The sequence below is a fragment of the Tursiops truncatus genome, chromosome 14 (assembly GCF_011762595.2).
Source record: "Tursiops truncatus isolate mTurTru1 chromosome 14, mTurTru1.mat.Y, whole genome shotgun sequence".
Taxonomy (NCBI): domain Eukaryota; kingdom Metazoa; phylum Chordata; class Mammalia; order Artiodactyla; family Delphinidae; genus Tursiops; species Tursiops truncatus.
Window position 1 is genome coordinate 58,451,133 of NC_047047.1, and position 26,312 is coordinate 58,477,444.

General features: G+C 44.4%; 1 protein-coding gene and 1 pseudogene across 6 annotated transcripts in view; one reads left to right on the plus strand and one right to left on the minus strand.

Moving 5' to 3' along the window:
- ATL2 (atlastin GTPase 2) overlaps nucleotides 1–16,288 on the plus strand; it is a 77,467-nt gene extending 61,179 nt beyond the window's left edge. For 5 of the 6 annotated variants that reach the window (XM_019942826.3, XM_019942828.3, XM_033838709.2 and 2 more), the window contains 2 exons: nucleotides 564–6,615; nucleotides 11,538–16,288. In XM_019942826.3, the coding sequence (XP_019798385.1) occupies nucleotides 564–683 (120 nt within the window). In that variant the 3' untranslated portion in view covers nucleotides 684–6,615; nucleotides 11,538–16,288. Of the gene's footprint in view, nucleotides 1–76; nucleotides 6,616–11,537 lie in introns of all 6 variants that reach the window. The other variant, XM_019942830.3, reaches the window with a different exon arrangement.
- LOC101336918 (DNA polymerase subunit gamma-1 pseudogene) lies at nucleotides 6,514–20,658 on the minus strand (annotated as a pseudogene).
- Nucleotides 20,659–26,312: the final 5,654 nt, after the last annotated feature.

Below are 26,312 nucleotides of genomic sequence, written 5' to 3' on the forward strand. Positions count from 1 at the left end.
AAATTCTTGTAGTCTTAAGTTCTTTAACTTCAAGGCACTCTGAGTCATTCTCCTAACGAATCACTCCATGTTTTAGGTGTTTTCCAAACTGTTTGAAGTTACTAGACGTCGAATGGTTCATCGTGCTCTTTCATCAGCACAGCGACAGAGACTGTCATCCAACAATAACAAGAAGAAAAATTAGACAGTATTTTTAACTTTTTTCTCTATCCGAAGTGTTCACACTTACACATGTAGGACAATAAGCAGGACCGTCTGGGCCGGTCTGCATAAATGCTGTATACATACCAGATTTGATGCTGCATATAGGGTATGGAATTGCACATCCATCTCATAGGAATTGTAAATGGTTTGAATAGGAGGAAAGTAATTTTTGTTGCATTATAAAATGTCTAACTGCATTATTTGTAGCATCATAACTTTTTTTGGGAGAAGCACCTTTTTATTTCCCACATTCCTGGTTATTTTCTTCATTGCTTTGAATTGAATTTTTATATATTTTTATATGTAACTCTTTTTTTACCTCATGTTTTTATTTGTTTTGCACATTTCTCATACCACAGGTATTGAAGCCCCTGGGTGATAATTTGATGGAGGAAAACATAAGGCAGTCTGTAACAAACTCTATCAAAGCAGGCCTGACTGACCAGGTGTCTCATCATGCCAGATTAAAGACAGACTGACAGTTCATCTCCTCATGGACTCCACTCTTTCTTTTTTTCATGCTTGCTGTACAATGAGAACTCAAATAAAAATAAACCAAAGTTTACAATCAACTGTAGAAGTAGTTTAGATAACTGGCTTCACAGATGGCTGCCACAGAGTGTGAAATTGTTTGTTGGTTTTAAGCATTCTGTTCATGGCTCCTAAGGCATGAAGACTGGCTGAGGAGCATTAGTTTTCATGCACACTTGTACCATGTTTAATTCTTTTTTTCCCCTTTTTACTTAATCTAATGTTAGTGAAATTTGTCTTATGTAAAGGATATTTCAGGGAAATATTTTAAGAAATCTATTTAGAGTCTCTTTAACACAGTGTCCCATTGAAATTTTAATTTTTAGAGAAGTTATGAATCACTGTATCAAGAATCAGATTGGAATGACAATGAAGCCTTTATTGAGCCACGACATTAAAAGTATATATTGCTTTACTGCCTTCAATACCAGTATTACATAAATGCATGTATCAGAAACTTCACAGAAATTACATGACAACTCTTGTAGCTAAGAAAGTGATTCTGAGGTGTACATTTGTCTTGCCTTTTTAAATTTATAAACCTGCCCTAAAAGGAGATGCATATCTGGGAAACTGAACTGTCTTTATGCAGTTTAGCCTTCATGTACATAAAATATGCCGTTAATTTATTGGGGGAGAAATTCCATCCAAAAATGTTGCCTACAGCTATGAGTTAAGAGTGTCTATACAGTGTGTAGCTTTTATTTTCTAAAATCACAGGTAGGGCATGTATATGAATTATAAATATATAAATACGATTTTGTATTAAAAGTTTTGTAGTTTATGACAAAATCTGGTTCTGTGGTAGGCTAATGAGTACAGTCCCTGTGAAGGAATGTTTGTGGCTCATGTCAGTGTGTGAATGCATAGACAATTTGAAGTTTTTGATATATTTGTGATATTTATCTTCTTGAGCACTGCAGTCTCACCACCCTCCCCCCACCCCCTCCCCCCAGGGGAATTCAATGGGAATGTTTATCGTGACTTTGTCCTCTGTTGCATTTTAAAGTTCCTTCCTGTAATTTATTTTCAGTACATAATTAAAAATTTGTATATATAAAATGGAACTTGTGATTTTTTTTTTAAGGAATTCTTCAAATATGTATTCCATTACATAAACCTATTTGTTTATACTGAAAAGAGCATGAGTGGGAAACACCCAAGTGAGAGCTGTAAGGTATCGTACCTCATACCTCGAATCTAAGCTTGTAAAAAGTTATTTTTCTGTGTCTGTCTCTGTTAGGGAAAACTTGTTGTGATTAGCCTAGGGGATTTATTAATTTTGTTTCTCTCTTTTTTGTGGTGTACGTAAGGCTAACATTCTGTAATACTTTTGTAGCCTTCTCTATGAACACCTATTAAAGCGTCTAGTTTGGTTTTTAAGTGAAGAGAACTCAGGTGTTGAGTTGCATGGCCGAAAGCTCTAACTTTACTTTGGTTGATATATCCGCCTCCTGCTTCAGATCCTGTTTTTATATGGATTGTATTTGTTTCCATCTGTATTAAACTGCTACCAACTCATCTGTTCTTAAACAGAATCCACCTGAAATGTGTCTCTTTTTATTTCTTTTACCACCCTGTTTTATGAATGCCGTAGACTGTTTTTATGAATGGAAAAAATAAAAAGTTTGTTGTATAATAGCAATTCTTCTGAAATTAAAGACAGGTTGGTTATTTATTTATTTTTAAGCAAAAGTGCTGTGAAATCTAAACCATTGGATTTCTTAGTATTTCTTGTTGGAAAGAGTGTTTTCCCCAAAGATACAATTCTATAAAGGATTCTAAGAAAGTACTTTGGTTTCAGCTGGAAGACTCTGAATATTGCTACACAGGAAGCAATAAAAGGGAATAAAGACAAACTCAAAACTGTTTGCTGAAATAAGTTTTGTGTTAGTATATTTTCTGTGGTATAATTTTTTAGTAATTTATATTATAAGGTAGGTTTTTAAAAAAGAAACCCAATAACAAACAGTCTATCTTCCTAATTAAGACATAAATAATTTACTTTTGTGGAAGGGACAGTCATTTGTGACCCTACTATTGAGTATGCCTTGTATGTCTCTCATGAAGATAGCTAGTCATCCTTGCTTCACTGAACGTATTCTACTTGTGAAGCTGAAGAGCAGTATTTAATTTTTGAGGGTTATATTTTCGATGAACTTTGAGCAGGGCTTCCTTTAGTTATTTTACTCCCACAATTGGGCTAGCTACTAGGGACTTGACCTTGCTGTAGGCGTGAGTGCTGCTGGTGTTAGTTACATTGTTTCATTATTGTGGGATTAAAAAAATTGTTTTTTGGTCTTAACTTGGTTAAGAACCTATTAAAATATACCATGAAATTTCAGAAAACACTGACGTTGCTGTTAGTGGTCCACTGAGGTCAAACGGCCTTATGGAAAGCTTTCTGATGAGCTGCTTCTCTGCTAGTGCGGGTTGCTTGGGTCTGTTGCACACACTTTTAGGTTTCAGCAGCTTCATTCCTGGCTTGAATTTTCCCGTACTTTGACCATAATTGATCTGTGCACCTAAATGTTTTTCCATTTGTGTCCTGGTTGTGGGGTGATGGTGAGAACCAGCTTGGAGAGCTGGCAGCTGTTCCAGGCAGCCATCTTACTTGGCCAGTTTACTAATCAAATGACTGTCTTACTTGGATTCAGTCTGGAGCCTCTGTCAGAGAGAATCCTTCCACTTGGCTTTTGGGCAAACAAAGCTACATTTGAGCTTTCCCAAGCAGGACAGAGAAATGCCACCTTCTCTACCTAAGTCTTCTATCAGATCCTAGGAATTTTTCTCTCCAGATTTGCAGTTTGCTGGAATTTAGGCTGAAGAATTGATCTACCCTTGACATACTTGAGTGCGATACAGCTCCTATCATGTTCTCTTTAGGTTTGTGACCTTTTCGATTCTTCGGTGCCAAAGCTAGCAGTTGACCAGGTCAAAAGTGCCTAAAGATTGTAAAAAAGCTTAGGAGAAGAGGGGATCGTAGCCTTTGCATAGCTCAGTCAAGCACTTAAATATACATTAGCACTTTTTGTACAACAGTCGTGTGGTAGGAAACCACTTTATCAAAAAAGGTGTCTCAGGTATCTCAGGCTTGCAAACCAGCATTCTGCAACTCCACACCTCCAAGGGTTTGGGTCAGTGGAAGGTTTCAGACACAGATGAGTAACATTCCTAACTCAAAGCTCTGTCTTAGCTGCATTCTGAAAAGTACTAAATGTGGAGAAAAAAGATTCTGTTAATACTGAAACAAGGTGAAAATTACCCATAATACTACATTAAAAACACAAGTCACATGAGGCAAGAAGTGAAAATCTTCCGGTCCTTTTGATACACCCCAGAGGTAACCGTATATTTGGTGTGTGTGTTGTGGAAATCTTTCCCTGTGCTTATTGACACGTCACTATACTGCATAAAACATACTCAATTTTTATTTTACACAAAAATAGAATTACCCTGTACGTGATATATTTTTTTCATATAACTGACATTCTAGGCCATTAAGTAATTCTTTAATGCTCACATGGTTGCTTTGACCCTTCTGAGGATAAGAGGGGTTTTGAGGAGAGAGCACTAGACCTTGGATCTCTGCTAACAGTTTCCTTACTTTTTATGACAATTCCTGCCCTCTCACAGGATTGGTGAGAGAATCAAATATGAAAAGAAGCAAGTAGCATAGAAAATTTGTACTCAGTTTTGCTTGTCTTAAGTCTCCATCTGCTGGCTCTATTTGGCCAATAGTCTGTCTGATAACTACTTCCTGAAGCTTGTCCGTAACGATTTTTTTTTTTTTTTTTTTTTTTTTTGGTGGGGCATGGGAGTAATTTGGACTGTTATTTAAATAACAGTTATTTTTAAGCTTTCTGACAAATACGTTTATATGGCAAACAACACGGTCATTGTGGAGGAAAATGGGTCTATAGCTACTGACAGAGCAAGCAAGAAAGGTCATATAAAATGGCATAGTTTAGATTTCCCAAACACAAAACGTGAAGACTCCGTAAACACTTACGTAACCTAGAACTGGAAGAATACTTGAATTTCAACTCCAGGAAAAGGAGATGGACCTTGGAGTTAAAACGGAACTTTGTTCCCAGCACCACCACTTCCAAGCTTTGTGAACTTGGGCAAACGCTTAGGTAACAGCTGAGCCTCACCTTCTTCATCTATAAAATGGAGATAATACCTACCTCTCAGGGTTGTGAGGAGGATGAGATGAAAACACATATCAACATCCTGGTAGACATTCTTCTGAATCCCTTTTATGGGGATGATACTTGTGAAACGTGCATCTATCCTTCCAAACCATACGTACTTAATTTTACACCCTTTGCTTCCTGAAGAGAAAAAACATGATGAACCTTGGAGGGTGGTGGTCATTGTTATTTTGTCTATGGAGAAAAGCAGTATCAGTAAGTTCTTTTTTCCTCAACTGGATTAAGCTCCTTGGAAAGAAGAAACCATACTTCATGCATCTTTTAATCTTTCATATTATCTAGTATTTTTGTATATGGTAAATGCTCAGTATTTTTTTTTTTTTTTTTTAATGAAAGCTTCTTTCTTTCTTTATGGCTGTGTTGGGTCTTAGTTTCTGTGCGAGGGCTTTCTCTAGTTGTGGTGAGCGGGGGCCACTCTTCATCGCGGTGCATGGGCCTCTCACAGTCACGGCCTCTCCCTTTGTGGAACACAAGCTCCAAATGCGCAGGCTCAGTAGTTGTGGCTCACGGGCCCAGTTGCTCCATGGCATGTGGGATCTTCCCAGACCAGGGCTCGAACCCGTGACCCCTGCGTTGGCAGGCAGATTCCCAACCACTGCACCACAAGGGAAGCCCTCAGAGTATTTTAACATGGGCTGGACTGTTCAACTTCATCCCCTTCACCCACCTTCTGTCCGCTATACATGAGCGAGGTGGTTACGTGGCAGCTATGGGCCCGAAAGTATCAATGTTTTGCATTATTTCCCCTTGGCCTCAAGATGCGAAGGAACATGATCATTAAGTAAAAAGTATCTGCTATAATAACTTTGGGGTAGAGTGAGGTTAGGTTACCCTTAAGGATTTGGATTATCTTTAGAACTTTAGTATTTGATCTAATGCAGCTTAAGTATCTGCTCTTAAGTCCTTAACAGAATTGGGTTTATAGACCTGTGCAGTAAGGAGATAAGGGTTTTTTATACATCGAGTATCTCTAGAAATGCTAGCACTGCTTAGAACAGAGGAGAGAGCAGTTCTTCCAGGGAGGATTGAAGGTTTTACAGGAGGCAAAACCCCCAAACTAAGACATTTAGCATCTAAACGAAATACCGCCAATGCTGGTGTAATAATAACCTTGGGGTGGGTATTTTAATGTCCGTTTTGATAGAGGAGTCATCTGAGGCTCACAGAGGTTAGCCACTTTATTTTTTTTGGTGAGAAGATAAAGGGTCTTTGTTTTTATTTCCACTGCCTCCGAGCAGGCTTATTCCATTTAGAGCATTACTTCTCTCCCCTTCTAGGGCACTGCATCAGAGCATGAGGGACAGAACAAAGAACCAGCCAAGAAGAAAAGGAAAAAGAAGTGAAATGCCTGAGTTAATGTGAACTTTGGGGCTTCTGCTTGCTTTTTACCCAACAAGCAACAATGCCCCCTTGTCCTACAGCCTGCACCAACGTTGGCATCTTGGTTCTGAACTCAATTGCACCGTCAATTAGAGGCAATCATTCTTGGCAAGTCCTGCTACTGAAAAATGGCTGGCCTTAGGCAAGCCCTTTTGTAAAAAGCACGGCTGAAAGCCTGAGTTTAGGAGCCTGCACCGCCCCGATGAAACTCCACGGGAGCAAATACAGAGCCTCCAGGCAGAGCTACCATCCAGGCTGGCTTCATTTTTCCAGGGAGCCTTTGGTGAGTTCAATTATCTGGTAAATATCCAGTGCTTCCCCCTCGGGAATCCCGTATCTGCTTTCCATCCCAGTTGGGTTGGAAGGGGTTTTACAATCCATGGTCACTTCCTTCCTGAGGCACCGGTCAATATCGGCTGTACTGAAGAAGGCGACTGACTGGGGGCAAGTCATTCAGACCCAGCTTGTAGGCAAACATGCACCTGGTCAAGAGGCTGGCGATCTGCAGGGCGAGGGCAGCACAGTAGCAGTCCTCCTCCCGCACCAGGTAGCGAACCTCATCATGGGTGCTGATGCAGAAGCACCCATCGATGGCGAACACCTCAAACAGCCACTTCATGGCCACAAGCATGAGGTGTAAGTAGTCCGCGGCGGAGCTTTGCACCGCTCGATTCACACAGCTGGTCATAAACGCCCCCCTGGACAGCAGAGGGCTCCAGGGCTCGGCTGCTGCAGCAGCCCAGCACCGGGGTACTGGTGTGTCAGACATCGCAATGCTCTCCAGCTTATTGAACATTTCTGACTCTGTGTCCCCCATCCAGGCTTATTCAGCAACCTCCTCCCACTTCTTCCATTGTGATTTCCTAGAAGCTTCTCTGGATCTTGCGTAGATCCAGCAGGGAAACCAAGCCGTCCTCCATCCTGTCCACAGGGAGGTCCAACTCCCTCACCAGCCACTCGCCCTCATCTAACAGCCGATAGCTGCAGTGGCCCTTGGTGACTGCATACATCTGTCGGGCCTTCTCAGCTGCCTCCTGCCGCGTGAGCCAGTGGTTGAACTGCATTAGGAGGCGCTCAGCGAAGGGCTACCCCCCCCATAGATGCAGCCATAGTTGAAGACCTTGGTGTGCTCATGGGTGATGCCCACTGTGGCAGCTCTCTTGCTGTGTAGATTGGTGCCCCTGCTCTTCCTGCCCTGCAGTGTCATCCACCCAAAGGCCGTGCAGCCATGCACGCCAGCAAAGTGGGCGTCTCCAAGCACAGCTGCAATCCACAGCGCCTGTGAGCCCACGTCAGCACCCACGAGGGCGTAGCTGGGTGGGACCTGCACCATGGCCTTCAACTCACTGCCTACTCGGTCAGGTCGGGCGTTGCTGGCAATGAGCCAGGTGGGCTCTACAGCCCACGTGATGGGCTGTAGATGGTGATGGTGCCAGCGGTCACCCCCTGGGGCAGGATGGCCCCATAGCGGCCTTCCTCATCATAGTTTGGGTGCCTGGTCACAGCACGGGGCAGAGCTGACCTGGGCAGCCACACCACCATCTGGGACCTGATACATTTATGGGCATTCCTACAAAAAGAAATCATTTTGTTGATTTCCAAGGCACGGGGCCCACTGGCAACTCCTGGGCCAGCCTGCAGGGTGCCGTCCGCCATCTTGGGCAGGAAGTCTTTGGCGAAGGGGCTGCCAGCATTGCAGCTGTTACCATCCTTGTGAGGCAGCTTGAAGAACCAGCAGCCGGGGATATCCACATCATTGTAGGGTCCGTTGCCATGGTGATAAGCTGGCTGGCTGGCTTTTGGGCCACCAGCAGCAGTCAGAGCTAGGAACTGACCTGGAACTGCCACTCGCCAAGTTCTCCATCCTGGCCTCGGCCTCCACTTCTAAGCGGCCCATTTCTCCCACCGTCTGCCACATGGCGCTGCAGTCAGTGAGCAGGAACTCCTCAGCCAGGTCTGCCTCCTGCGGCTCCAGCTGCTGCTTCCCCTGTTCAAGACAGTGCTTCCTGTACAGGGACTCGATGGCTATGTAGGGGCAGGCGCCCCCAGGGTCGGCCACTTTTACCAAAGGGTTCTGGGATTGGAAGCCAGGTCTACTGGCTTTAGAGTCCAAATAGCCAGGAACTGTCCACGCTATTGCACTGCTGTGAAAAATAAACAGTCCTGCACAGGCAGGGGAAGGGAGAGGGAAAGAGGTCAACAGCAAGGAGGACTGCAGCAGTGGGCCAGTTGGGCTCCAGGATGGGAGGGGGTTGTAGGGCAGAGATGGATGGAGTGGTGGGAGAGGAAGTTGTGAGACACCAGTCTGATTGTGAAGTGCCTTACGGACCCTGTAGACAGACTTGGCATGCAGATGTTAAGCATACACGGTGATTCTTAGAAAAATGGAAGTTCAGCAGGTTTTAATTGTCTAGATAATTTCTCAAAGTGTGGTTTTATGTATTTTTAAATCAATCACCCGGAGTGCTTGTTTTAAATGCACAGTATTGCCCCGCCCCACACTGTACGATGAACTCAAATCTGTGTGTCTAATAGGCCTCTCAGATCATTCTGATGCACCCTGGAGCTGAAGGATTTGAGAAGTGTTTCCTAATGGGTAGTAGGGTGATCAATTTCTGCTGATTTTATACTGACTAGGAAAGTTCTGCAGACAGCTGAAATTATGTTCTTATGTTGTTTACCTAAGAGGGAGGTGGAGCCTGTGTTGGAAAGGACAGCTATTAACAGTAGATTAAAAGTATATTCTTCCAGGGCTTCCCTGGTGGCGCAGTGGTTAAGAATCTGCCTGCCAATGCAGAGGACACGGGTTCGAGCCCTGGTCCGGGAGGATCCCACATGCTGCGGAGCAACTAAGCCCATGCGCCACAACTATGGAGCCTGCGCTCTAGAGCCCACAAGCCACAACTACTGAAGCCCGCGCACCAAGAGCCTGTGCTCCACAACAAGAGAAGCCACCGCAATGAGAAGTCCATGCACCGCAATGAAGAGTAGCCCCCGCTCACCACAACTAGAGAAAGCCCACACGCAGCAACAAAGACCCAACACAGCCAAAAATAAAATAAATTTTTTAAAAAGTATATTCTTCCATATTAAAGTGAATATTGTCTCTCCCAAATTACAGACCCATTTTTAACCTTAGACATTCTTTTAAAACTGCCGCTCTGGACTTCCCTGGTGGCGCAGTGGTTGAGAATCTGCCTGCCAATGCAGGGGACACAGGTTCGAGCCCTGGTCTGGGAGGATCCCACATGCCGCGGAGCAACTGGGCCCGTGAGCCACAATTACTGAGCCTGCGCGTCTGGAACCCGTGCTCTGCAACAAGAGAGGCCGCGACAGTGAGAGGCCCGCGCACCGCGATGAAGAGTGGCCCCAACTTGCCGCAACTAGAGAAAGCCCTCGCACAGAGACGAAGACCCAACACAGCCATAAATAAATAAAATTAAAAACAAAAAAAAAAAAAAACCCCTGCCGCTCTGCTTCCCAAGCTTTGGACTGGTTCTCTCTTAAACACTTTCCTCGAGGAACAAAGTAGTTTTAGGCACAGCTGATCATCACAGTTGTCTTATTTCATTTCATTAGGGAAATGTTTAAGAGTAAGATTTTCATAGTGTTCCTTGCTTCATCCACCTTTGAATGCAAAGAAAAGAACTCCAGGGCTAAATCGTAAATGTCTTTATGAATCAGCAGAGATTACACCTCCTATCGAAGTATAATCTTCAAAAGATCAAACTTGACTGTTATACATATATAATGAGTATTAGTCAAATTTATTCACCTCCTTAATGAGGAAACGGATAAGATGGCAAAGCTGGTTTGAAGCAGAATCGGAGGAACAGGAATTATGCGGTCTACCAGGAAGGGTGTTTTGAAATGAGTGTGCTGAGTGATCTGAGCCCTCCAAAATGAATAGCAAAGTCAGGCATGTAGCTCAGCGAGTCTCAAAGTTTTGTTCTCAGTATCCCTTAATACTCTTAAAAACTGAGGATCCCAATGATCTATCAATATTAACCTTATTAGAAACTAAAACACAAATGTTTAAGTATTCGTTATCGTGGACCCTTGAACAAGGTGAGGGTTAAGGTTACCCACCCTTCCCACAGTCAAAAATCCAGGAATAGCTTTACCGTCCGCCCTTTGTCTTGGGTTCTACATCTCTGGGTCCAACCAACCATGGATCATGTAGCACAGCAGTTGGTATCTAAGGGAAAATATCCGTTTATAAGTTGACCTGCGCAGTTCAAACCCGTGTGTTCAAGGGTCAACTGTATTTTAAAAATAAAAATAACAAGCCCATTATATGTTAACATTTTTTAATGAAAAATAACTTCAGATATATTTTGAGAAAAGAGGCATTGTTTTACACTTTTGCAAATAGAACACTTAATTGGCTTATCAGAAGACAGCTGAATCCTTATATCAATTTCTGCGTTCATATGTTGCAATATGTTGTTTTTGGTTGAAGTATATGAGGAAAATTTGGCCTCACAGAGTTATGTAGTTGGAAAGGGAGGACCTTACAAAATCCCTAAAGTGTCTTGGGAACCCTCAGCGGTCCTTAGATTACACTTTGAGAACCACTGCCCTAGATTAAGAAATACCCTGGCAGGCATGTTAAACAAAGCACCAGTATGACTTTGAAAGGACATGCTGTAACTGTCTTTGGTTATTTCCAAGTTTTGGATGATTTTTCTTAATACTTCAAGGCCTATGTCATGCTCCTGTCACCAGAAACAGACTGGGTCAGACAGACCAAATTCCACTTGTGAACAGTGGGAATTGGGACTATATTGTAAACTCATTTCTTTAAACAATCCCCCTAAATAAAAACATCTTTTTTTCCTTTCATTATAAAATGCAAGAAATTTAGAAGATATAAAAACCAATTATCTTGAATACTTTGAACTTCTTGGAGATAAACACTGATACCTTCTTCCTTTTTTTGTTTTAACTTTTTATTTTATATTGGAGTATCGCCAATTAACAACGTTGTGATAGTTTCAGGCGCACAGCAAAGGGACTCAGCCATACATACACATGTGTATCATGTGGATACACATGAATGGGGGTATCCATTCACCCCCAAACTCCCCTCCCATCCAGGCTGCCACATAACATTGAGAAGAGTTCCCTGTGCTATACAGTAGGTCCTTGTTGGTTATTCATTTTCTTTTTTTTTTGTTGTTGTTTGTTTGTTTTTGTACGCAGGCCTCTCACTGTTGTGGCCTCTCCCGTTGCAGAGCACAGGCTCCGGACGCGCAGGCCCAGCGGCCATGGCTCACGGGCCCAGCCGCTCCGTGGCATGTGGGATCTTCCAGGACCGGGGCACGAACCCATGTCCCCTGCATCGGCAGGCGGACTCTCAATCACTGCGCCACCAGGGAAGCCCGGTTATTCATTTTCTAAAAGTTCCCCAGGTGATTCTATTGTGCACTTAGGACTGAGAACCGCTACCTAGTCTAACCCCATTTTCTTTTTCTCTTTTTTTAACATCTTTATTGGAGTATAATTGCTTTACAATGTTGTGTTAGTTTCTGCTGTATAACACAGTGAGTCAGCTATACGTATACATATATCCCCATATCCCCTCCCTCTTGCCTCTCCCTCCCACCCTCCGTATCCCACCCCTCTAGGTGGTCACAAAGCACCAAGTTTATCTCCCTGTGCTATGCAGCTGCTACTCTCTCACTTCATCCCAGCTTACTCTTCCCCCTCCCCGTGTCCTCAAGTTCATTCTCTACGTCTGCGTCTTTATTCCTGTCCTGCCCCTACGTTCTTCAGAACTTTTTTTTTTTTTAGATTCCATATATATGTGTTAGCATACGGTATTCGTTTTTCTCTTTCTGACTTACTTCACTCTGTGTGACAGACTCTAGGTCCATCCACCTCACTACAAATAACTCCATTTCTTTTTATGGCTGAGTAATATTCCATTGTATATATGTGCCACATCTTCTTTATCCATTCCTCTGTTCATGGGCATTTAGGTTGCTTCCATGTCCTGGCTATTGTAAATACTGCTGCAATGAACTTTGGAGTGCATGTGTCTTTTTGAATTAAGCACGGGAGTGGGATTGCTGGGTCACATGGTAGTTCTAATTTTAGTTTTTTAAGGAACCTCCATACTGTTCTCCATAGAGTTTTTTTACATGTAAGACATTTTGTATTATTTCTGGTCTTTACAACAGTGCTTGAAAGTTTTCAAGGATGACAAAGCTGAGGCTGAGAGAGGCAAAGCAAACTGCCTTGGGCACATAGCTACTAGCTTTTTCTATTCTAATCAGACGTTTTAGTTCTAAGGTAGAATCCTCTCTAGCTAGTCTACATGGGAAGGGATTCACAAAGGCTATTAGAAATTTGTGGAATTTCTGGAGAAGCTAGGTTGAGCTTCTCGGAACAACTCTCAGAACCACACCTCAGATTTGACCATGTAACGGAGCCCAGCCAAAACACATGGACTCTGCTGTGGACGCTGGAGACAGTCCCGTCACCACTTGACTTCAGAACTGGCTGCCTTTGCTGGCCTGGACCTTCTCTGTTTTCTCAGAAAATTCACTTTCAAAACAAAGTCTTACACATGTATATCTGATTGGTAGACTCTAACACACCTGTTGTGTTAATTTCAAAATTTCAATGTATTTTTAAAAAGTTATTCCAGATGAGGGAGGTAGGATTTATACTTGGAGAATTATCCAAGTGAGAAGAAGCTGTTTGAAAGATTTGGTGTAGGGACAGATGTCCACCGCAGTCACCCTCTGGAGGCCCAACATCAATGTACACCCTCCCTCCATCCTTAAGTCTCTAGCCTGCAGAACACAATGCAACAATCCCTTATACAAAATATGCTACTCTGTCCTCAAAACGGGAAGCCCCAAATTTCAGTTGATTGCATTCAGCTCCATATTCAGAATTTTGATGTTCATTCTTCTAATTTAAACACACTCTTTTCTTAATGCCCTGTTAGCCATGGATAAATTGTAAAATAAATCCACAGAGGCTATATACACTATATATCTGGGGAAGGGAGAGGGGAAAAATTTAACATATATTCTTATATAACGTAACTCACCTGCAAGGGGAAATATAAGGCTATAGTTGATATTTACCCACTCCACGTTCCCTTTGCCCTCAGCCACAACTTGGTCTGCCTTTACCTGGTGGAGTGACCCTAACCTTCACTCCTGAGCATCTGAGTTCTTGGTGGCCCTCTACTTCTCTACGGTTGCTCTAGTCCTGCTAACTTGCAGCATTCCATGGGGAGGTACAAGGAGGACCCCTCAGTTTGTGAACATTGCTTCGGCCTGTCTAAGGAAGCACTCCTATTTTCCCTAACACCCAAGATCAACGGCCTCAGCTGAAATGGTCGGCACTCCCCACTGCACCCCATCTTATTTGCTGGTTTAGTGGCGTGGTGCAAGGAACCTGAAATGGCCAAGTGCCAGTCTCAACTGGTAGAAAGATTCCCCTGGTGGAAACATTTCTCTTTCGACATTTTCTATATCACATCCATTGGCACTTAATTATCTTCCCTTTAGAACTGTTCTGCATACACTGATTTTTTGAGTGATCGGAGAAGCCTAACCTTCAGGGTAGGTATGGTGGTATATCAAATGTCTAAATCTTAGCCCTAACGTGACTTCTTTCGTATTCAATAAATCCACCCCCAACTAAGGAAGATGCCTATTATTTTTGTCCTTGCCTTCACTAGTGTTTGAGAGATATACGGATAATGACTAGAGGGCTGGTAGCAGCAGGTGTCTCTGGAGAAAGGGATGAAAGAGATAACACAGCGAATTTTATGATATCTCAACCAGTCCTCCATCTTGGAAATAATCATATGGTCTTTTAACCTTGTGGCTTTTAGATCCTAAGCTCTCAAAGATTTATTTCTTGGCAGTAAGCAACATTTAGAAAATCTATCTTTATTGTTAAGTCTGAATATTCCAATTTATTATTTTGTTTAGCCCAGTGGAATTATTAGAGGACGTCAGTCATGCCCAATTGCCACCAGTTTATTTCAAACACTTATGAACAGAGAATTGCAAAATATCTTTTTTCCCCTTGGGCCTATACGCACTTGGTATTATGCTTATGCAAACAGAGTATATAAGCACAACTTCCTTTCCTGTATGTGCAGGCATTCGGCACATATTAGTGTCATGCCTGCTGCATTCCAGCTACACTCCATTCTGGAGACACAGTGGTGAAGCCCAGGCACGGTCTTTTTGCCATAGCCTTTCTATTCTAGTAAGAGGTGCTGGTACATACCACGTCTGGCTCTGTCTCCTGCTGCTAAATTAGGATGGCCTGTCATTTACCCAGAATACAGCAGGGGGCAGATAAAGCCCATCTTTCAAAATCATTTGCGGCAGCCCAGCATTTTAGATGGCAGCAGATTAGAATTGTCACTTCAGTTTTTGAAGGAAACTAGAATCTGGTTTTGCATTTTGCTCATTGCTTATCCGACTTCCGGTATCTCTGGTATCAAATCTGGGAAAAAGCCAAACTGCAGGTACATTTTCTCTTTCAGAGTAAATATATTTGGGAAATAGCTGTGAGGGACGCTTGCTAAGTAAAGGAATTCTACTCTGAATGCTTTCAAAAATAAAGACTATTCAATGGATTTAACATTAATTCAATTTAATATTTTCTATAAATTTGAATTTTCATTTAAGTATTTGCTTAAGTTGAACTGTAGCTGTGTTTTGATTTTTGCCGAGAGGATGGGTAAAAAGACCATCCTCATTAGCTAATCTTATTCCTATTTCAGAAATAGTAGCCACTCTTACATCCTTTTGGAGTGAATTAAGAGGAAATGTTAGAAATGTTGAGAAAGCAAATGCATGCGCGCGCGCGTGTGTTTGACATACTGTTATGGCCACAAGAATGGCATCAGAGGGGCAGAATAAAGGAAAGGACCAAGGATGTGGGGTGTTGCATTTTGGGCAAAGGCGTCGAGAGAATATCCTAATTTTGGACTTTTTAATGGTATGTTAGGTTTGCTGGGTCCTTTAAAGCAATAAGTATTCAGCTGAGCTGTGAAGCTAGACATTGGAATTTCCTATGAAAAGGAAAATCTGAGCTAAAGAGAGGAGAGTTACCTGAGCAGATACCTTTTATCAACCAGCACCTTACTGGATCTTTTATTAATCTATGGTTTCCCTGGGCCTCCTGTTCTATTACTCTCTACGGGACAAACACAGGAAAACTACACCAACTCCCTCTGGCAAAGGCTCCTTAGAGAGCCAGTGGGTGAGTAGAAGTGGGAGGGGAGAGGGCTAAATCAATTTCTAGTGAATCTGAGAGCCAATCAAATCTTATTATTCTGTTGAATTATTTCTCTTCTCCTGTACATAGTAAGTTCTGTGGGACAGGGTCATGTTTATCTTGTTCACCACTGACTTTCCTGTGACCATGACATTTTTCATACACCAGTGCTTTAGAAGCAAAAATAACAGCCCTTCCACTGACCTCATTAAGAAAAGACTAAAGAGATTAAGAAACGTGGGTAATCCCAGCCATGAGTTATTTGGAAATTGTGTGTGTGTATGTGTGTGTGAGAGATTTCCAATCATCTGTCCCTGTTCACCTATGAATATGACGAAATGCAGAGGTACTGAGTAAGAATAGCTAAGGAGTTCTGAAATGCCTTCGAAGTTGACCTAATATTGTAGATTCCTTCAATTAGAAGGGCCTTACCCTGCCCCACCCATCCAGTTCAGGAATTCTGCAACGTCCCTAAAGGGAAGTCACCTTATTCTGCTGGAACACTCACCAAATCTTGAAGTAGTGATTCCATTACGAGAAAGCTCTTCTTCCTTTTTCTTTCTTTTTCTTTCTTTCTTTCTTTCCTTGTTTTTTTTTTTTTTTTGGCAAGGGGTGTTTAAAAAATGTAGAAAAGAATGTAATGACTTTCACATGCCCACTGTCTAAGAATAAACAAGTACTAATGTTTTGTCCTTTTGGTCTCAGCTGTCCACTGTTGGGAAATAGTTCTCCATGGGTCTCTCACCTTTTTGTGCATTTGCGAGTGAACTACTGGGCCATCTTTTCCAGGGTGTTTGGATGGTGAACGACTGTGGAAGGTAGAGATGGTGGTTCCCTTCAGAATAAAGGGCAGGTTACTTATGACCTTGGAAGACAGAGTGTGTCTCGCAATGGAGCAAATGGCAGGTATGCTTAGTGCCCATTGTGAAATTATCAGGTTCCTTAAACCCAGGGTTCTTCTCTCCTGTAGTCCAACCACTGCATGTGCAGGTGTCATCTGGTCCTCTTCACATTGCCCTTAGGAAATTGGCACCAAAACGCTGATCTGTCTCTGCTGCTATTGCTGTGAGTAACAAGCTGCCTTTTGTCTCTGATCCAGGAGTTTCGTGCCAGCATCCATGAAACTGCTGTAGGTTACTATTTAAACCATCATAGGCCAGAGAAACAGGTGGAAATAGCTCCCAAGTAATATCAATATTAAAACTTGATGAGGAGAGAAAAAGAAAACTAGAAAATTTCACTTATGAATGTAGAAGCTAAGATACTAAACAAAAATTAGTAAGCACAATCCAGTGAAAGTTACAAAAAGAAAGAAAGGAAATTAAGCCCATGTTTATTTCAGGTTTATAAAGATAGTTTGAAATTTGGAAATTCATCAAAAAAATTTACTGTGTTAGATTGAAAGAGAAAAAGCCTGTATTATTATAGCAGTAGAAACTAAAAGCATTTGATAAAATCTAGCAACAATTACTGATAAAAATTCCATGTAAGTTAGGGATAGAATAAAACTTTAAACATGCTGATGACTGTATCAAACTATGGAATAGAGAAGCCATTTTAAAACCTGGAACAAATAGCATTGACCACTTGTATCATTATTTAGTGTTGTTTTGGAAGTTTCAAATAATGCAATAGGACAATAAAATATGTAAAATGTTGGAGAAAAACCAGTCACAAAGAGGCGGTATGAGCCAAGGAAAGATTAGGAACTTGAGACGCACAGACGTGGATCAGAATCTCACTTTGGCTCCATTTTATCTGTGGAACTTTGGGCAAGCTATTTAATTTTTTACAATTCAATTTTCTCTTCAGTGAAATAGGCATAATAATAATTTTTGGAGATCCTGCACGGATTAAATTCCCTGCTGTCTTGCTTTTTTTTTAATATTTATTTACTGGGACTTCCCTGGTGGTCCAGTGGGTAAGAATCTGCACTCCCAATGCAGGGGGCCTGGGTTCGATCCCTGTTTGGGGAACTAGATCCCACATGCATGCTGCAACTAAGAGTCCGCATGCCGCAACTAAACATGTCGCAGCGAAGATCCCGAGTGTCTAAATAGTTATTTATTTAGGCTGCGCCAGTCTTAGTTGCGGCACTCAGGATCTAGGCCCCTGACCAGGGATCGAACCCAGGCCCCCTGCATTGGGAGTGCGGATTCTTACCCACTGGACCACCAGGGAAGTCCTCCTGTGGTCTTGTTAAAGGGCCCAGCTCAGTGCCTGACACATGTTCAGTGTTCCACAAATGTTAATTCCTTCTGACACTTTCAACCTCTGAGAATTTGAAAAAGAATAAGGATTTGGATGTCTGCGAAGCCTGTCACAATAGCAACCTCTGTGATTAAGAATAAAACCAGTATAGAGATGCCTAATTCTTTTTTGTTCAAGCTTCTTCCAGATACCTGAGAACTTTCAACAGTGGCAACCCAAATTGATGATTCTGCCTCTTACAGAAGAAAATCAATAAACATTAGCTCCTCTGAAGCAGGCAAATTACAGGAACAACAAGTTCCACAGTGTTTCATAATCTTATGACAAACACCATCCGAGTTCCTGGACGAGGAATCTTTTCTTACCAGGATCCCACTGGCCAGTCCCACAGTGGGCTTTGTCTCCCTCTCTTGGTTTTGTCACTTTGCTCATATGATTTGTTTGCCCTTTTGCCTATTGTGAGCTTGCCTTCTCCTGGTTTGGTAAGTTCCCAGCACTTCAGAGGCAGCCCATGTCCACGGAGAGTCCTGGGAGGCCTCCTGATCTGGCCACAGCGATAACAATGAAGGTTTATTTCTCTGGAATATTTTTAAAGCCTATGGCTCAGTCTTCTCTGTTCATCTGAGAGAAGGATCTTTGAGTCAGCTTAGGGAGACACCACTCCCACTGTCAACTCTGGGATTTAGGGTCTGTCCTGGGCCACAAAAGAGCCTTCAGACCTACCCCTGCCTCAGGCAAGTCCTCATGTATGAGCTGGGCCCCATGCTCCAATCTGAATATGTTGTCCTCAGGCAGTTCTATTAGGAGTAGGGGTGCAGGGAATGTGAGGTTGGGGCACTGGTGGAGAAAGTTGGGCTGCTCTGGACATGTAGAGAAAGGTATAACTTGGGCTTGAGAGCAAAGGAAACAAGTCATGAAACTGACTCTGTGGCTCGATCATCTTTATTTATTTGTTTGTTTGTTTGTTTATTTATGTATTTGGCTGCGCTGGGTCTTAGTTGCAGCATGCGGGATCTTTAGTTGCAGCATGCAAGATCTTTTTTAGTTGTGGCATGTGGAATCTTTAGCTGTGGCATGAGGGCTCTTAGTTGTGGCATGCAGGATCTAGTTCCCTGGCCAGGGATTGAACCCGGGCCCCCTGCATTGGGAGCACAGAGTCTTAACCACTGGACTACCAGGGAAGTCCCTGGATCATATTTATACATCACAGAAACGTCACTGGACTTGATAGCTGAGATAGCTCAGGCTCAGAGGGGTTAGGTGATTTGCCCAACACTGCACAGCACTGGAATCAAGACTGGATCCAGATCCTCTGACTCCTGGTCCAGTGCTCACTCCTTTCACTCAAGGTCCTGCTCCCCCCAGGTTTGCTTTGATGATGCAGCAGGTAGGACTCAGCACATTAGTGGAGCGCTTGGAGACTTGGTTTGGTCACCACCTCAACACCTGGTGTGGTCACACTCTTCAGATCCTAAAGCCTTCAAGGCTGGGGTGACGGGGTGGGACAGGAAAGGGGAGGAGGAGAAGCAGGAGGGATTGGGGGACCTGTCAGGGGTCAGGGAAGGCTGGGGCTCAGAACTCTAGGTGATGTGCCAGAGGATGTCTGACTCACAGACAGCAGGGTGGAGTGTAGAGGATAAGCAGACAGACCCTCACTGTGCCTCCAGCAGGCCCATAGTTTAGGGAGGGCACAAAAGATGTGGAAGATCCTCTCTCTGCTAGCAGGACCTCTTCTGAGGTGGAATTGGCAGTGCTGGAAATTCCTGCCCAGGGTAGGCCCAGCTGCGTAGACCCTACTGCATGGCCGTGTCCAGTAGGTTAACAGGGCCATCCCTGGGCAGTGACATGAATTTGACCTTGGGGAAGGGAACCCAGGGCAGCATCCTTTCCCTTCATATATCTACTTGCCTTTTGACTGGCTTCCCTCTTTTTTTTTTTTTTTTTTGGTACGCGGGCCTCTCACTGTTGTGACCTCTCCTGTTGCGGAGCACAGGCTCCGGATGCGCAGGCTCAGCGGCCATGGCTCACGGGCCCAGCCGCTCCGTGGCATGTGGGATCTTCCCGGACCGGGGCACGAACCCGCGTCCCCTGCATCGGCAGGCGGACTCTCAACCACTGCGCCACCAGGGAAGCCCTGGCTTCCCTCTTGACCTACACCCCTGCTTTTTGCTGCCGAATGAGTGGTGAGGGCTGTGACGATAGTCACAGAGGATCACAGGCAGTTTTCAGGGTGTGCATTCACACCCTTTCCTGTCATTAGGAAACATGCAGTTTCTTTGAGATTCGACTCACCACGTTTCTTGCTCTTGCCTTCTTTCTCTTGAAGCATGGGGCCATCTGGGTTCATTTCTGCTGTAGTAGAAACATAGATGCCACCTCTTTACCATAAGAAAATCAACACCGTGGACATGATGACCAATGGCAGCTGATGCTGAGGCTCAGAGCTGGGGAGGCCACAGGACTGATGGCGCCTGAAGAGGACGCATCCCACGGCGGGCCGTAGCTTCCTGGCACCCACCTCTAACCGTCATGGAAGCCTGCAGTCACCAGCTCTTTCTATTTTTTTAAGAGAAGTTGAAAATCTAAATTGAAAAACTTCGGCACAAAATTGGCACAAAATTTCTCAAAGATACAGACAGAACGAGCAAAACATGATTTGATTTGAAGGCGGGTTCGTTTGTAACTTCTGAGCTACCTGTTCTTTAAAAAAATTCCTCCCAGGTATTTCACCTCTGGGTCTCTTCCTCAAAACCCATAATTTTAGTCTATTCTGAGACAATATCAGACAACCTGAATCGAGGGACAGTGTATGACATACCTGACCAGTAATTTTCACAATGGTCAAGGTCATGATAAACAAGGAAACACAGAAAAACGGTCACAGATTGGAAGAGACGAAGGAGACATGATGACTGCCTGCCATGTGGGATTCTGGAACGTTAATGGAGAAATGGGTGAAATCTGACTAATGTCTGGAGTGTAGCTGATGTCAGGGTACCAATGTTAATTTCTTAACTTGGACAAATGCAGCGCGGTCAGGAGAGATGTTATCATTAGTGGACACTGGGCTTAGGGTATATGGGAAATGTTGGCACTACATTTGCAACTTTTCTGTAAATCTAAATTTATTCCAAAATCAAAAGCTTATTAAAAAGAAAAAGTCCCTTCCAGGCCTGAGATAACCTCTGGTTGTTATGGTTCAGAAAATGAAGCCAGGTTTCTAATGTCAAAACAAATGCTGTCCCACTGGTGTTCTCCCTCCCGCCCTGTGAAGTGTACTTAGTACAGTGTCAAGTTCTACTATCATTTTCTTTCAGATCAAATGGGACCAAGGACTCCTCAAATGGGCCTGCGGCTTAGCCCAGAAGCATGCAGGTGTCAGGCAACTTTACAAAATGGTGTCTCTCTTTCTACTAGAAAGAGAAACTGTTTAATGGCCACACACACTGCTGTGCTCCCACTCTACCTGCCCTACAGTGACTGGAGTTTGAAATTCAGAGGCAGAGTTCTAGGTGCACTCCCAGGACTGACATTTGCCTGAGGATACGGTGGTTGGACCTGCCAGCCAGGCTGTGCCGCTGCATCACTTTCTAAATGGCTTCTGGCATTGTGTAGTAGGATCCAAGAAGAGCCCCCTCCTTTCTAAGAAAACATTCTCAGCATCAGGAACATTGGGGAGAGAGAGAGAGGGCTGAAGTGAGCTGTCAGAGAGAGGAAGGGGCCAGTATGGGAGTGAGGAACCTTGACAAATATTTTCATCTCTGTAGAGGAGTCAAGTTTCTCCAAACGAGTGGTTCCTCCAACTCCACAGGAATTGTATAACTCTGCAGTGTTCCCAGGCAATTATTCCTGCTTGCAAATCTGAGCCTCCCCTTTCAGGATCCAAACAAGTGACCACAAATCAAAGAGAGCTTGGACTCATTCCACTAATAGCATGGAAAGCCATTAGCTGAAGTTGTTTGAAAAGGGAAGTGGCTCAGATATCTCTGGTCTCACAAGAAAAGCTTCTGTAATATCAGATTATGGTTACCAAATGGCTTAGGGACTGAGGCATCATGTTTCTCATAACGAGAGGTTATTTATTGCACCACTGAACCAACACTCTCCCTTGCTCACTTGCACAAGATATGATGAAGAGTCCTTTCAAGTTGAATTAAGTTTAAATGGAAAAGTAACACACATGCTCCCAGCTAATGCTTGGGTTTAGCTCTGGTGGTGTGGGCAGAGAGGGTAGAGGGCTCCCTCTGTGGGTGGTCCCGGGGGCTCTGCAAGGCTCTCTTTGCCCCGGTCTCTAATGCTTGAAGTTGAACTCATGGGGATCATTCCTTGGGGTTAGGGCCCTGTTTCCAAGAGAGTCTTTGTCACAAATGTTGAGAATCTGGGCTGTTCACGATCATTAACCTAACAGGGGCCCCCACTTTCTTTGGGGAACTATTTCTCCAGTCCCCCTTCCCTGTGGTTCTGAGGGGCTGCCAATCCCAGAACTCCACGCTCTTGGCCAGGGCTTAGGCGTGTACCCATCCCTTGGGCCACAGTGATTGGTTCAGGGATGGCAGAATCTGGGCCAATCAGAGGCCCTGTTCTAAGAGCTAGTGGTGAAGTCATCCTAACTCAGGGAGGTTGGAGGGATGTTTGGGAATCTAGAGCCCCCCAGGCTATGTTTTAAGTCACGCAGAGAAAATTCGTCTTCACTGGAGTAATAAAGACGAGTAGCGGTAAGGAGAGCGGGGAGCGGAGAGAGAGGGGAGGCGGGGAGAGAGGGGAGGCGGAGAGAGGGGAGGCGGGGAGAGAGGGGAGGCGGGGAGAGAGGGGAGGCGGGGAGAGAGGGGTGTTCATGGCGTCGAGGCCCAATTCTAGGCATCGAAAGCCCAGACATGTGTCTGGATGCTCCAGGAGCTTTACAACGAAGCTGCATCTTAATTAAGCTTGTTTGTACTGGGCTTCTACTACTCTCAAGAGAGAACATTCTAACGCTTTCATCAATGTGCCCATCTTACACGGCTTTCCATAAACACCATTCCTGCACGGGCAAGAGAAGGCTGCCTGCCGGCCTGGCTTTACAGTCTCAGAGGGCACACCGTAGGCGGGCTCCGAGATGTCAGGGGCCCCAGCTGGTCAAGATGGAAGGGAGATAAAATCAAAACACCTGGGCTCCATAGACGCGAAAGTGGAGGGCTTTTCTTCCTGGGGTTTCATCCGTTTTGCTCATTGCGTTTTCTGGTAAGATTCTTTTGAAGAAAGGGCTCTGCAGCTAGAATAGTTTTACGTTCACCCTCTTAGAGGATCTTTACCTGCCTCTCCAGGGCTAATGTTCTTTATGGTTTCACTTTCCTAGTCCCCTGGCCTGGGCATGATTCACGTTACAGGCCTAAGAGCTTGCTATGTTCACGGGCGGGGTAGGCCCAGGCCCAGGGGATGCGAGCTCCCACCCAGGCCCTCCCAGCGGCGTCCGTTTCTGTCCCGACTCTGCAGGCCCCCGCTGAGATAAGCCTGGAGTAAGTCAGTCTTGTGGGGTTTCCGCCTCAGCTGGCCATTCTCATCCTTGGATGCCCCATCCCAGTCGGAAGGGTATGTGTGGGCGCCCCGGGTGGTCTGCGATTCCGGACTCCTGGAACAATCCGGTGGGAAGGTGGCCGCTGGCCAGCCCAGGTGCCCTGAGGCCCCCGCAAGCCAGAGAGCCTGCTGTGAGTGCGGCAGGATGTCAGGCCGGAGGGGGAGGCCAGAGGACAGAGGGAAGCCTGTGGGGTGGAGAATAATAAACTCCTTCATGGCTCTGGAGGCTCGCCGAGACTGACGTTCAATTATAAATAATCCCAGGATTTGTTCAAAGCTCACCAGCAGCCCTGAGCGCCCTACAGCTGGGCAGAGCAGCCCACGTAACTTTTCAGGTCTCAGGGGTGTGACAACCTCCCTGATGGCCTTTGCAGTGATGCTGGGGGGAGTGGGTGGGTGCGTCTGAGAACACAACTGAGAGACATTTATCGAACTGAAATCGAAGTTCCCACCACGCATGTTTACTGAGTTTTTGTGCAGGTATGTTAAAGAACTCTGCGCTTGCAGTGGAGAACTTTTAATTTGTACAGCTTATCTTTTAATTTTATTTTATCTTTTTATATTTATTTTTTTAACATCTTTATTGGAGTATAATTGCTTTACAATGGTGTGTTACTTTCTGCTGTATAACAAAGTGAATCAGCTATACGTATACATATATCCCCATATCTCTTCCCTCTTGTGTCTCCCACCCTCCCTATCCCACCCCTCTAGGTGGTCACAGAGCACCGAGCTGATCTCCCCATGCAATGCAGCTGCTTCCCACTAGCTATTTATTTTACATTTGGTAGTGTACAGCTAGTCTTTATTGAGCACCTACGTACATATTCTGAGCTAGGCATTGGGGTGGACGGGGAGGCAGAGAAAAATATGTCCTTGCGCCTGAGTGGGAGAAGCAAAGATGAGGTGAAGATAATTGCTAGAATCCTGGCCTTGCTTAGATGCTCTAGGATGGTTCTGGGAGCAATGAGGGAGGCCTGGAGGGGCCATTGCATTTGAACTGGTTCCTTTTTTTTTTTTTTGGCCACGCTGGGCAGCTTTCGGGATGTTAGTTCCCCAACCAGGATCGAACCTGGGCCCCCTTCAGTGAAAGCGCCGAGTCCTCATTACTGGACAGCCAGGGAATTACCTTGAACTGGTTCTTGCAAGAGCATGAGGAGAACTGGGCGGAGGACTGAATTCTGAGTCCTGGTGAGGAAGCTCAGGAAGTGAGTGAGAATCCTGAAGTCCAGCACACTGGAGCCGGTGGACAGAAAGAACCCGACCAGAGCGAGGGGTCTGGTGGGAGGGCTGCGTGGCAGAGGTGCGATCCAGGCAGGGCCAGAGGGTCAGGGGTGGAGCCTGAAGCTATCCCCCCAGCATGGAAGCCAGAGGCTGTGAGCTTGTTTGTAAACCCTGTGGCTGGTGGTGGCTGGAAAGGACGTTTCCCAGGAAAGTATGAGCAGCCTGAAAGCTGAGAGAGGGTGTGATGGCCCCTGAAGAGGCCCTTTTCCCTTCTACGCAACCCCAGTCCCAATTGGCTTTGTCACTGCATGCTAGCCGTGGCCTGGGCCAAAACGTTTTGAAAGAAGTAGTTTTCAGGCAACATCAAGAAATCCCAGAAAACATATCATTCGAAGAAAATGTACTTCTAGAGTTTTAATGAAGGTGGAGGGAAGGCCGGGTGGAGTTCAAAACCATGTTTCCCCTCAAAGGAATGAAATGGTACATGGTGTCCTTTCAAACATTGCTGTGTTTTGGGAATGACGTGGGCTCTAGGGATGTAGGGGAGGGTAAAAATATCTCACTGTAATTTGAGGGAAAGTGTCCATTTTCTTCTTATTCCCTGTAGAAGTGAAACAAAATGTGTGTGCGTGTGTGTGTGTGTGTGTGTGTGTGTGTGTGTGTGTGTGTGGTGCCGGCTGGAATATCATATGACGTGACATCTGATAAAAGGCTCCTGTTACATGTGTTATTCGATCAGTTGCCAGCAAAGTAATTGTTAAATCTTTCAAAATCAGCATTTCCGAGCCTCATAGCAAGGATTTTACCAGAAAAACAGGAAAAGGCTTCACATCTTTCCCAATTCAGTCCTCTTAGCACTCTCTTCATTCCCCTACTGTTTTTTCTTCATAGAAAAGAAGACATTTGTCCAGGGGAGGAAGATTCAGGACACTGCATCAGGACTTCCTGTTCTCCCCTAAACCCCACCTTGAACGATTCATTTAAGTATCCATTTTATTTTATTTTATTATTATTATTATTTTTAATTTATTGATAGCTAGTGGGAAGCAGCCGCATAGCACAGGGAGATCAGCTCGGTGCTCTGTTACCACCTAGAGGGATGGGATTGGGAGGGTGGGAGGGAGGGAGACACAAGAGGGAGGAGATATGGGGATATATGTATATGTATAACTGATTCACTTTGTTATAAAGCAGAAACTAACACACCATTGTAAAGCAATTATACTCCAATAAAGATGTTAAAAAAATTTATTGGAGTATAGTTGATTTACGCTGTTGTGTTAGTTTCTGCTGTACAGCAAAGTGAAGCAGTTATAAATATACATATATCCACTCTTTTTTAAGCTTCTTTTCCCATATAGGTCATTACAGAGTATCGAGAAGAGTTCCTTGTGCTATACAGCATTTCCCAAACTTTTAAAAGCCTTATGGACTTACTAGAAGCCTAACATTCCCAAGAACAGAACACATGTCTGTTGAAAGTCCCCAGGTGCCCAGGGTTGGCGGGACACAATTGGTGGTGTAAGATATTGTCTGGCCATTAAATGTGTGGGAGTGATGCCTAGTGGGGGAATCAAGGATGGGCAGAATGTGGCCAAAATACGCAGAGCTGCAAAGAATGCTGGGAGCTTGGCTCCACTGCCCTTGAACCCTGGAGACAAGGCTGGCTCTGGGAACCCTCGGATCATGTGGGAGCCGGTGGGCATCAGGAAACCTGGACAAGGACAG